Source organism: Sapajus apella, unplaced genomic scaffold (assembly GCF_009761245.1).
Source record: "Sapajus apella isolate SASKATOON/1434 unplaced genomic scaffold, GSC_monkey_1.0 scaffold62, whole genome shotgun sequence".
NCBI classification, from domain to species: domain Eukaryota; kingdom Metazoa; phylum Chordata; class Mammalia; order Primates; family Cebidae; genus Sapajus; species Sapajus apella.
The window spans coordinates 8,869,497-8,883,436 of NW_022437002.1; the positions used below are offsets into that span (position 1 = coordinate 8,869,497).

The 13,940-nt window shown below is 39.3% G+C and overlaps 1 protein-coding gene across 2 annotated transcripts in view; it reads right to left on the minus strand.

Annotated features, from left to right (window-relative positions):
* The window catches only part of GRIK3 (glutamate ionotropic receptor kainate type subunit 3), a 230,286-nt gene that overhangs the window by 86,919 nt on the left and 129,427 nt on the right, over positions 1 to 13,940 (minus strand). For both annotated transcript variants that reach the window (XM_032246980.1, XM_032246979.1), the window contains exon 2: positions 4,569 to 4,745. In XM_032246980.1, coding sequence (XP_032102871.1) covers positions 4,569 to 4,745 — 177 coding nt within the window. The remainder of the gene's footprint in view (positions 1 to 4,568; positions 4,746 to 13,940) is intronic.

A 13,940-nucleotide genomic window follows, 5' to 3' on the forward strand; every position in this document is an offset into this window, starting at 1 on the left:
TGTATGTTACGCTCTCAGTCAAGATACAGAGCATTTCCAACACTAAGAAAGGTCTCTCTCACTCCTTCCCAGTCAATATCAACTCACTGCACACCACTCCCTCCCCCAGAGAAAATCTCTTTCCTTTCATTCAGTACTACGTCTGTGAGGCTCATCCATGATGTTGAGTGGAGCAAGTTTATTCTTTTTTTAATTGCTGATTAAAATGCCATTGTATAATTATATCACAATCTATCCATTCTCCTATTGATGGACCTTTAATTTGCTTCTAACTTTTGGTTACTAACATTGAAGTGGCTAGAAGTATCCATGCAGGGACAAGCTTTAGTAGATACTGCTAAATGGTTCTCCTAAGAAATGCAAGGTTTTACTCGAATCAGCATTATATGGAAAAAATAAGCCCACACCCCTACCTCCTACCATACACAGAAAGTCAACGTGAGACAGATCACAGAGCTAACTATGAAAGATAAAACAACAGCACTTCTAGGAAAAAGTAATGAGAGAATATCTTCATAACCTTAGGACAGAAAAAGACCCCTTAAGCAACACTAAAGGCATTAACCATCATGGAAAATATTGATAATTTTGAGTTCTTTAAATTAAGAACTTTGCTCCTCAAAAGAAACAAGAGAAGGTAAAGGCAAGCCCACATGTAATGGATATATGCAATAGAGATATCTCTCCAACAAAGGGCGCAAGAATATATAAATCAAGAATATAGGCCAGGCATGGTGGCTCATGCCTATAATCCCAGCACTTCAGGAGGCTGAGGCAGGTGGATCTCGAGGTCAGGAGTTCGAGATCATGGCCAACATGATGAAACACCACCTCTACTAAAAATACAAAAATTAGCCGGGTGTGGTGGCAGATGCCTATAATCCCAGCTACTTGGGCACCTGAGGCAGGAAAATCGCTTGAACCAAGGAGGTGGAGGTTGTAGTGAGCTGAGATGGCACTACTGCACTCTAGCCTGGGCAACAAGAGTGAAATTCCATCTAAAAAAAAAAAAGGACTTCCACAAATCAAACAGAAAATGACAAGTAACTAACTCAGTTTAAAAAGGTGACTCACAGGCTCAAAAAGGCCCTCAAAGAGAAAATATTCAAATGATCTATTAGCATAAGAAAATGTGCTTAACATCTCTAATCATCAGGGAAATATAAAATAAAGCCACAGGGAGAGACTCACTACATAAACTACCAGAATGGCCAAAATTTAAAAATAAAACTGACTTTACAAAGTGTCAGTGAAGATGTAGGGCAACTGCAACTTTCATACATAGCTGCAGGGAGGGCAGACTGCAGCAGCTTTGGAAAACTGTTTGGCTGGACATAGGCACATTCTGTGACCCCCACACTTCCACTTCCAAGTACACACCCAACAAAGATGAGTATACATGTACATCACAAGATGTCTACACGAATGTTCACAGCAGCAAGGCAGGTAATAACCCCAAGCAGAAACCAACTCGTAAGTGCAAAAGTGAAATGGATTTTTTAAAAGTGGGGTATATTCATGTAACAGAATACTGTACGTTAATGAAGAACAATGGACTACTGCTATATTCCACCACGTAGTCAATCTCACAGATACGAGACAGAGCAAAGAACAAGGCTCAAAAGAGTAGACACTGAATGATTTCATTTATGTAAAGTTCAAAAACAGCAAAAATCGATGTGGGCCACCAGCAGTCAGAACAGTGGTAACTTTGGGGGAGGAATGACTGGGACAGGCGCGGGGGCTTCTGAAGGGCTCACATGGTCTATATTTTGATTTGGGTGGCAGTTCCTTTTTTCTTGACCTGACTGGTGTAGGCATCTGTTTCTTACAAACTAATGCTCCTTGACCAAGCCAAGGCTCCACCCTCCCTTTCCTGCACTCTCTCCTGCAACTCCCAGTACAGCACCCGTTGCTTCAGTCACTAGATTATAAGCTACATGGTCGCAGCAACCAGCAGCCTCTGCCTTACCCACTTTGGGATCCCCAGCACCTGGCACACAGTGGGTGCTCAACGGAGACTTCTCAAGCACATAAACTAACCTCCTTCAAACAACTTGCATTTTCCACTCCACTTTCTGCCTTATCTGACTCCTCACTGTTTCCCATCATCCTTCAAAGCTCAACTCAAACCTCTCCTCCTCCAGGAAGCCTTCCTTCTTGTACCACAACTCTTCTGTAGCTCTCTCTCATTTTCTGGTTGTTATAATTATTGGTCCTATGACTTAGCTTCCTTGGGCATGACCTCTAAAAGGCAGGACCTTTTCTCCTGCAGGGACCATAAGAAACAATATTCATTGAGTCTGACACTTTTACTTGTATACCCGATCAAACCACCAAGACTGATGTTGTGCTTCCTGTGTGCCAGGCCCGTGCCAGGTTCTAGAGTGGAGCAGTAGAAAGGCATGGGGCCTGCAGACAAGTGGAAGACATGTACAATAATCACATAACTTCTCTTTCCCACACACAGGTCACACTTGTGAAAGAAAAGTTCAATGTTATAAGATAAAAGCAAGGAGAACTGACCTTGTCTAGGGGGTTGGGAAGGACCTCCCTGAGGACTGGTCGTTTGAGAGAAGGATGAGTTGGCGAGACAAAGGGCATGAGAGTGTGGGCTGGAGAAAGGGGATTGCAAGCAGAGGGAACAGCATGTGTGGAGGCCCAGAGGTGGGAGGAAGCATGGTACTCGGAGGAGGACAGGCGTGGTTAGAACCCAGGGCCTAAGGGAGCGAATGGCATGGATGTGGCTGGAAGGTCAGGTTGGGGCTAGACTGGAAAGGCCCTCATGGGCTCTGATGACAATTTGGGGAAAGACCATGAGATGTTCCATCCAAGTTTTTTTTTTTTTTTGAGACAGAGTCTTGCTCTGTTGCCCAGGCTGGAGTCCAGTGGCGTGATCCCAGCTCACTGCAACATCTGCCTCCCGGGTTCAAGCGATTCTTCTGCCTCAGCCTCCTGAGTAGCTGGGATTACAAGTGTGCACCATCAAGCCTGGCTAATTTTTTAATAGAGATGGAATTTTACCATGTTGGTCAAGCTGATCTCAAACTCTTGACCTTGTGACCCACCCTCCCTGGCCTTCCAAAGTGCTGGAATTACAGGCGTGAGCCCCGCACCCAGCCTCATCCAAGATTTTAAGAAAGCAAGTCATCTAATCTGGCCGGGGGGAGGTGGGCATGCAGGAGGGCTGTGGCTTAGCTCATTTGGAACCCTAGGGCTAGAGTTTCAGCAGTTGGGGGTTTCTGTCTTGGCCCTGCTGACCAACGACTTGGCAGTTTCACTAGAGCAGGGCTGTGATTTCCTGGACGAAGTACCTCTGGGAAGGCTCGGAAACCCCCTGCCTGGCTGGGGAAGGTCCCTGTGCTGAATCACAGGTGTACCACTAGGGAGTCACTGAATTATTTTAGTAATTTTTAGAAAACATGGAAAACCCAGCCTAGCTTTTTGTGGGTGGTTGTACCCACGTGGGCCTCTGCACTCTGATTCCAGGCTTTTGTTCTGTATCCTGACCTTTTTATTGAGCAGTTTTGGTTGAGTTCAGTCATTTTCTGGCTGGACAAGGCCGGGCAGAGGTTGTCAGCATGGACTCTCAGCAGGGAGATGGGCACTTCACTGCACAGGGTTGGCTGCAGGGCATGCTGGGAAAAGAGTGGGAGGACACAGGCAGGGAGGGGGCACAAGAGCAGAGAGAGGGGTCACGGGTGAAGGATCACTCTTAAGATGATCCAGGCTAAACCAGTGTGGGGCACCTCTTTCTTGTCTGCCTGCAGGTCCGCTCTGAGATTCAGCAGAGTCGCCTCAAAAATGTCAGCAGTGGCCGGGTGCAGTGGTTCATGCCTGTAATTCTAGCACTTTGGGAGGCCAAGGCAGGTGGATTACCTGAGGTCAGGAGTTCAAGACCAGCCTGGCCAACATGGTGAAATCCCATCTCTACTAAAAATACAAAAATTAGCCAGGTGTGGTGGCATGTGCCTGTAGTCCCAGCTACTCAGGAAGCTGACTGAGGAGAATCGCTTGAATCTGGGAGGCGGAGGTTGCAGTGAGCTGAGATTGTGCCACTGTACTCCAGCCTGGGCAACAGAGCAAGACTAGAAAGGCCCTCATGGGCTCTGATGATGATTTGGGGAAAGACCTCAAAAAAAAAAAAAAAAAAGTCAGCAGTAACTGCACTCTGTATCTGGGATTCTCTGACTGTTAGCACACAAGGCAAGGAGAAGCAGGTGGGTGGGACATAGAAATTGGGTCACTGACCTGGTAGCTAAGTGCAATAAGAGTAAAGTCCTATATGGTACTTCCTACATGCCAGACACTGTTCTAAGCACTTTACAGAAATGCATCCATTTCGCAGATGAGAAAACTGAGGCACAGAATATTTTGTCCAAGGTCACACAACTAATATCAGAGCTGCTAGGATGCAAGTCCAGGCAGTCCGGCTCCAAGCCCAAACTAGGTGGAAAAGGCTCTGAACCTACCTGGAGCTCTGGCCCGTTCCCAGGGTCTTGGACACAAATGCAGTGCCTCCCCTCCCCAGACCAGGAAGAGAACAGAGGCAGGAGCTGCACACTCACCCTTTTTGGTAGCCTCGAAGCTGTCATGGAAGTGAATCCTCTGTATGTCATAGGTCAAGGTTGTGTTGGGCAGCAGAGTCCTGTTCCTGTTGATGATGTTGGCAGAAAATCGAAAGGCATGCTCCTCGGCATTCATGACCTGGGCGTTGGGGCCGTCCGCATACTCGAAGATTCCTCCTGTGAAAGATGGGTAAAATAGTGTGTGATTGGGAGGCGGGATGGAGCTCTAGCAAGTATGCTTGGCTCAGAAGTTTTTATAGACAAGCTGCCCGCTCCCTGAAATGTTCAATAATATCCTATAGGTAATTGCCATACCTAGAAAGTGTGCAGGAGCACAAGAAATATGAAAATCCTCCTCGTTCATTTCACTCAACCAGCAAATTCCTGATAACAGAGCCCGACAAGGCCAAAACAAGATTACCAACTTATTAATATTGCCGTGAAAATTCTCACTAGAATTCTGGCAAGCAGAATCTACCAGAATATTATCAAGATAATATACCATGACCACGCAGAATTTTATTCTATGAATCTAAGACTGGTTCAATATAAAGAAATCTATGAACATCATTCCATCACATCAATAGTTCAAACAAGAAAAAAATATATAATCAACTCACAAAATGCAAGAAAGCATTTGATAAAATCCAATATCTATTGCTGTTAAGAATGCTTAATAAAATAGCTCCGGAGAGATACTTCCTTGAAGCATCTTTTGCCTTAATCAGCCTTTAATATCATACTAATGGTGAAAAACTAGAGGCATTCTCATTAAAGAAAAACAAGAGGCATGGGGGAGGATTCACACCACGCTATTAACCAGCGAAATAAGAAAGAAAAATAATTTAGAGGCACAACATTTGGAAAGAAATAAATTCTTATTTGCAAGTGATATAAAAAGCCTTAAAATAATCCCTAAACATGAAAACAAGTAAGAGCTAGTAGGCAAGTTAAATGACCAGTTAGCACAAACTGATAGTGTTTCTTCATATCAGTGACAATCAGTAAAAAAACTTAATAGCAAATGAATTCCTTTTACAATATCAGCAAAAACATTAAATAAGTAATAATAAACCAAATAAGAAGTGTGCAATTCCAGTTTTATTTATTTATTTATTTATTTGAGACGGAGTTTCCCTCTTGCTGCCCAGGGTAGAGTGCAATGGCGCGATCTCGGCTCACCACAGCCTCTGCTTCATGGGTTCAAGCGATTCTCCAGCCCCAGTCTCCCAAGTAGCTGGGACTACAGGCACTTGCCACTATGACAGGCAAAGTTTTGTATTTTTAGTAGAGATGGGGTTTCACCATGTTGGCCAGGCTAGTCTCGAACTCCTGACCTCAAGTGATCCACCTGCCTTGGCCTCCCAAAGTGCTGGGATTACAGGTGTGAGCCACTGCACCTGGCTGCAATTCCAGTTTTGAAACATGACAAAAGCAGACCAGGAGCAGTGGCTCATGCCTGTAATCCCAACACTTCCGGAGGCCAAGGCAGGAAGATCACGATTGAAGCCAGTTCAAGACCAGCTTGGGCAACATAGTGACATATTGTCTTTACAAAAATAAAAACAAACAAACAAAAAACACCTTTAGTGGGAGATATAAACATAGCCTTAAATGAAGATGCATGGTGTTTTTCTGAATAGTAAAGTTCAAGTGTAGAGGTATCAATTTTTCCAAATTAATTTTTCAGTTTAATTCAATTCCAATCAGAATCATGAAAGGATTTTTCTTTTCCTGATAAAATGACTTTAAAATGTATCTGGAAGACTAAACATGAGCTAATGACCAAAACATGTTTTAAAGAGAATGATGAGAGGTGACTCATACTGCCAGATTTTAAAATATATAATTAAGCCAAATAATTAAAATCATGTTGTAATAGCATGTGAAAACACAGACAGATCAAAGAAACAGGATGAAAAGCTCCCATAAAGAGACTCAAGTAAAGATAAGCATCCAAAACATGAGAAAGATGGCTATTTCCAATCAGTAAGTAAATGAATTATTCATTAACTGTGCTATGACAATTATTCAATTATTTGGAAGAAATTGAAGTTAGAATTCAATCTTAATCTATACATAAAATTTTTTTTTATCTGGAAAAAAATTCCAGATAAATTAAAGGTTAATGGAAAATGGATTAGGGGAGGAGCAGAGAAAATACTATAAAAGCACCAAAAAAGAAAATATAGGTGAATATTATACAATACTGGGTAGAGGAGGCCTTTGTAAGCCTTTCAAAAAAGTCAGAAACCATAGAAGAAAGATTGATAACTCCACAAAAATAACATAAAACGTCTTCCCACCAAAAGTACCATGAACAAAATTAAATTACAAACACATATAAATAAATATTTGTAACATATATGGGAGCATAAAGATGGATGCTCTTATTTTATAAAAAACACTTAAATTCAACAAAAAGGACAAACACTTCCACAGAAAAATGTGCAAAGGACAAGTATGAACATTTAACAAAAGAAAAGAAAATAATACAAGTGAGCTATTAATGTATGGAGTAGTGTGCAACTTCCCTAACAATTAAATAAACTCAATGAGATACCAACAATGAGATACCATGTTTTGCTCATCCAGTTGGTAAAGATACAGCATAAACCATGGCTCCAGCTTTGGTGTGGAATAGTTGTTTAGAAATAGACAACTGCTTAACTGCGGGTGGAGGGAAATATATACCCAGCCTGTCTTGATGGACATTAGAAATTTACCAAAAGCCCTAAAAAGGTCCACGCCTTTGACTCAGTACTTTGATTTCCAGAAATTGACTCCAACAGCAACAATGGGCCCATGGATCATGTATGGGGAAGGAGATCTAGGGATGCCCCACCAGAGAAATAGTAAACTATTGTATATGTATTTACATATAATCACAAACATTTAATGACACGGGAAACACCCATGATATATTTTTAAGTGAACAATGAAGGTTTCTGGCAGAGGTGCTGTACAATTCCCTTTAGAAGAAGAAGAGGAGGAACTCTGTAATAATTGATTTGATTGAGGTATTTTTACGTTCTACAAGATTCACCTACTTTAAAGTGTACAATGATTTTTACTAAATTTACTGAGTTCAATGACCATAAGCACAATCCTGTTTTAGAACCTTCTCACCACCCCATAAGATTCCCCATGCCCATTTACAGTGAATTATAGTTTTCATTCCCGCTCCCAGGCAACCACTAATTTACTTTCTGTCACTAGAGATTGTCTTTTCTGAACATTTCATACAAATGGAAGGAATCATGTAATAGGTGGTCTTTTGCATCTGGTTTTTTGCATTTAGTGTGCTTTTGCGGTTCATACACATTAGTATCATGTATCAGTACTTTATTCCTCTTTATTGCTAAATAATATTTTGTATAGACGTACCACATTTTATTTATCCATCAACCGGTTGATGGGTATTTGGATTGTTTTCATTGCTTTGAAAATTCTTAAAAGTAGTGGTTTCCAGTCTCCGGTCATGTAAGAAGCTTGAAAGTCTGTCCTAACAACCAGTGAAAGCTGAACAAACTGAAAAATCAACAGCTCTTCTTAGATCTGTAAGAGAAGTCAGGTCACAGGGCAAACCACTGCCCTCAGAATTGGAGAGATAGGTAAATAGAGAGAATTACAACTTATTGGAGCAGAAACCTCCATGGGAATCCGTGTGCAGGTAGGAAAACTGAAAGTGTAATTGACAAGTTGCTGGAGACTCAGTATGGGTAAGTCTGAGACAAAAACCTCAGGGGAGGCCTTCGCTGGGTCCCCACGCTTTTGTGAGTTTTACTCTTGGGGTTCTACCAGGTTCTTAAGTGAATATTGGAGAAAAATCCCCATGTGCTTCTGGCAGTGGAAGTGGGGAAGGGGAAAAGGAATCATTTTGAAATATGCCAGAGCATCCTGTTCTTTTTAACAAGGTTTATCCTCAGGGGGAACTAGTTAGCCAGAGCCTAAGCTGCTGGGGTGTAATAAGACAAATTGACCCGGTCAAAGGGAAATACTCAACTCCAGCCCACCCTAGCCATCTTACCCCATTTACACGTGTGTGTTGCGGGGGAGAAGCACTTGTGAAGTTCACAGCCCAGGGGCACAAACTCGCTGAAAGACTAAAAGGTAATCATAGCACTATAGAATGCTTTCCCCTGTCCCCACACCTTACCACTACATCACTAAAGGCCTTATTTTCAGCAGTTCCTTTTACCCTTTCACCAGGACATCATGTCCAGCTATCAAGAAAAAATTACAGGGCATACTTAAAGGCATAAAAACCATAGTTTGAAGAGACAGAGCAAGCATTAGCACCAGATTCAGATATAGCAGGGAATTTAGAATTATCAGACCAGAAATTCAGAACAACTATGATTAATATGCTAACGGCTCTAATGGATAAAAAGGACGGCATGCAAGAACAGATAGGCAAAGAGATGGGGATTCTAAGAAAAAAAGAAATATTAGAGATAAATAAACAAAACACAACACTGTAACCGAAGTGAAGACTGCCTGTGATGGGCTTATAAGTGGATTGAACGCAGCTGAGAAGAGAGTGTCTCAGCTTGAGGGTATCTCAATAGAAACCTCCAAGACGGAAAAGCAACAGAAGAAAGACTGGGAGAAGAAAACAGAATATCCAAAAACTGTGGCGGTCAGGATGTCTAATGGAAATGCAAGAAGGAGAAGGAAGAGAGAAATGATCAGGAGAAATATGTCTTTCCTTAAATTAATGTCAGACACCAAACCACGGATCTAGGACTCTTAGAGAACACCAAGCACCAAACAGGAAATATGCCCCCAAAATGACACCGAGGCACATCATTTCCAAACAAGAGAAAATCAAAGATCAAGAAAAAAATCCCGACAGAAGCCAGAGGAAAAATACATCTTATCTACAGAGAAAAAGATAAGAATTATATCTGACTTCTTTTCAGAGACCATGCAAGCAAGAAGACGGTGAAGTGAAATATATAAAGTATTGAGAGAAAATAAACACCAATCTATAATTCTGTATCCTGAGAAATTATCCTTCAAAAGTGGAGAGAAATAAAGACTTTCTCTGACAAACAAAAATCAATGAAATTTGTTGCCAGTAGATCTGCCGTACAAAAGATGTTCTTTAGAGAGAAGGAAAATAATATAGGTCAGAAACGTCAATCTACATACAAGAAGAACACTGAAGAAAGAATAAGTGAAGGTAAAATTTAAAAAAATGTATTTTTCTTATTCTTTATTTAACAGAAAATAGTCTGTTCAAAATAATAGTAGCAACAATGTATTCAATATATTCACTTATGTATGCTTATATATGAGCAAAATGAATGACAGCAATGATATAAGGATGGAAGGGAGGAATTAGGATTATTTTGTTGTTATAAAATACACTATGTAAAGCAGTATATAACATTATTTGAGAGTGGACTTGGATTAGTTGCATATATATATTGCAAACTCTAGGGCAGCTACTAAAAAAGTACAATTGATATGCTAAGTGAGGAGAGGGAATGAAATGATAACATGCTCCATTAAAATCACAAAAGGCAGAAAAGGGCTGGAAGACAAAAATAGGAACAAAGAACAAGGGCAATAAATAGAAGACAGTGACAAATAAGGTAGATATTAATCCAGTTATATCAATTCTCATTTTAAACATCAAAGGTCTAAATGCTTCAATTAAAAGACAGAGATTGTCAAAGTGGATCAAAAAACAAGATCCAACTATATGTTGTCTACAATAAACCTACTTTAACTATAAAGACACACATAAAATAAAAGTAAATGAACAGATGAATAATTTATTGCTTGAATGCAAGGATGGTTCAAAACATAACAACAGATCAACGTAATACATCACATTGACAGGATAAAGGAAAAAAATGTGATCATCTCAATGAATGCAGAAGCAGCACTTGACAACATTCAACAATTTCTCATGATAAAAGACACCCAACAACTAGGAACAGAAGGAAACTATCTCCACATAATAAAAGCCATTTATGAATAACCCATAGCAAATGTCATACTCAATGGTAAGAGACTGAAAGCTTTTCGTCTAAGATCCGTAACAAGGCGAGGATGTCCGCTTTCACCAATTCTATTAAACACTGTGCTGCAAGCTCTATCCAGAGCAGTAAGGCAAGAAAAAGAAAAATAAGGCATCCAAGTTGGAAAGGAAGAAGTAAAATTATCTGTCTGCTGGTGATATGGTCTTATATGTAGAAAACCCAAAGTATTTCACAAAAAAACCTGCTAGAGCTAATAAAGGAATTTGGCAAAGTACCAGAATACAAAGTCAATATACAAAATCAGTTGCATTTCTATACTTAACAATAAACAATCTGAAATAGAAATCACAAAAATGATTCCATTTATAATAATATCAAAAAGGACAAATTACTTCGGAATTAACCAAGGAGAAGAAAGACTTGTACCTGTACAATGAAAACAATATGGGCAAAAGATTTAAATAGTTCTCAAAAGAAGACATGCAAATGGCAAGCAGGCATTTGAAAAGGTGCTCAAATCATTGATCATTAGAAAAATGCAAACCCAAACTACAATGAGCTATGATCTCACCCCAGTTAAAATGGCTTATATCCAAAAGACAGGCAATAACAAATGCTGCGGAGGATGTGGAGAAGAGGGAACCCTCATACTGTGTTGGTGGGAATGGACATTAGTACCATCACTGTGAAAAATGGTTTGGAGCTTCCTAAAAAAAACTAAAAATAGAGTAATCTCACTGCTGCTGGGCATATACTCAGAAGAAAGGAAATCAGTATTTTGAAGAGATATCTGCACTCCCATGTTTGTTGCAGCACTGTTCACAATAACCAAAATTTGGGAGCAACCTAAGTATCTATCAGCAGATGAATGGATAAAGAAAATATGGTGCTTACACACAATGGAGTACTAGTCAGCCATAAAAAAGAATGAGAGCCTGTCATTTTCAACAACATGGATGGAACTGGAGGTCATTATGCTAAGTGAAATAAGCCAGGCACAGAAAGACAAACATCACATGCTCTCATTTGTTGGATCTAAAACCCAAAACAATTGAAATCATGGAGGTAAAGAGAAGGACGGTGACCAGAGCCTGGAAAAGGTAGTGGTAGGGTGGTGGGGGAGCGGGGAGGTGTGGGGTGCTTAACAGGTACAAAAAAGACAATTAGAAAGAATTAATAAGACCTAGTATTTGATAACACAATAAGATGACTATAGTCATTAATAATTTAATTGTACACTTAAAAATAACTAAAAGAGTATAATTGGATTGTTTGTCACACAAAAGATAAATGTTCGAGGAAATGGCTACCTCATTTCCCATGATGTGATTATTACATACTGCATGCCTGTATGCCTTACAAGAAATATTAAAATATGTTTTTCAGAGAGAAGGATAATAATATAAGTAAACATCTTACATACCTCATAAATAAATACACCTATTATGTACCCATAAAAATTAAAATGTAAAGTTTAAAAAAACCCTTCAAAACATTGTTGAAGGAAATTAAATAAGACATAAATAAATGTAAACGCATCCCATGTTCATGGACTGGAAGACTTAATATTGTTAAGGCGTTAATACTACCCAAATAATCTATAGATTCAATGAAATCCTTATTACATTTCAATGTCAATGAAAATCCCAATGACATTTTTTACAGAAATAGAAAAACCAATCCTAAAATTCATATGGAATTGCAAAAGACCCCAAATAGTCAAAAACAACCTTGAAAAAGAAGAACAAAGCTGAAAGACATCTCCTGATTTCAAAACTTACTACAAAGCTGCAGTAATCAAAACAGTGTGATACTGGCATAAGGACAAACATATAGAGTCCAGAAATAAAACCTCACATGTATGGTCAAATGATTTTTGACAAAGGGGTGCTAAGACCACTGAATGGGGAAAGGGTAGTCTTCAACAAATAATGCTGGAATAACTGAATTACTTAGCACCATATACAAAAACTAACTCAAAATGGATCAAATACTTAAATGTAAGACCTCAAACTATAAAACTCTTAGAAGAAAACACAGAACAAAGGCTTCATGACATTGGATTTGGCAATAATCTCTTGGATATGACACCAAAGGCACAGACAAGAAAAGCAAGACAAATAGAGCTTAATAAAAAAATTTCCAAATAATTGTGTATCAAAAGACACTATTAACAGAGTAAAATGTAACCTATAGAACGGAGGAAGATATCTGCAAATCATGTACCTAATAAGGAATTAACATCCAGAACATATAGAGAACTTTTAAAACTCAAAAACAAACAAACAAAAAATAAACCATTTCCAAAAATATAAAAAGGACTTGACATTTCTCTAAAGAAAATATACAAATGGGTAATAAACACATAAAAAGATACTCAACATCACTAATCATTAGAAAAATTCAAATCAAAACTACAATGAGATACGACCTCACACTCAGTAGGATAGTTACTATATAAGAAAAGAAAGTAAGTGTTGGTGAGGATGTGGAGAAACTGGGACCTTTGTGCACTGTTGATGGAAGTGTAAATTGTATAGCCACTATGGTAAACAGTATAGCAGTTTCTCAAAAGGTTAAAAATACAATTACTATATAGCTAGCAATTCTTCTGGATATACCCAAAGAAATTCAAAGTAAAGACTCAAATAGATATTTGTACACCTATGTTCATAGCAGCATTACTCACAATAGCTAAAACGTGGAAGCAACACAAGTGTCCATTGATAGATGGAAGAATAAGCAAAATGTGGTATATACACACAATTAAATATTATTCGGTCTTAAAAAAGAAGGAAATTTGGACATATGCTACGACATGAATAAACATTGAGAACATTATGCTAAGTGAAATAAGCCAGTCACAAAAAGACAAACACTGTGTGATTCCACTTATGTGAGGTAGTTAGAGTAGCCAAAATCAGAGAATCAAAAAATAGAATGGTGGTTTTCAGGGCCTAGAAGAAGGGGGAAAAGTGGAGCTATTCTTTATAGATATAGAGTTAAAGAGTTTCAGTTTTACAAGGTGAAAAGAGTCATGGAGATGGATGGTGCTGATGGCTGCACAACATTGTGAATGCATTTAGTACCAACTGTACACTTAAAAATGATTAAGATGACAAATTTTGTGTTATTTGTATTTTATCACAATAAAAAAGTAAAGGAATGAAGACACACCATGCTAATATCAGTCAAAAGAAAGTGAAACTACTTTGGGAGGCGGAGGCGGGTGGATCATGAGGTGAAGAGATCGAGACCATCCTGGTCGGCATGGTGAAACCCTGTCTCTACTAAAAATACAAAAAACATTAGCTGGGCATGGTGGCACGCGCCTGTAATCCCAGCTACTCAGGAGGCTGAGGCAGGAGAATTGCCT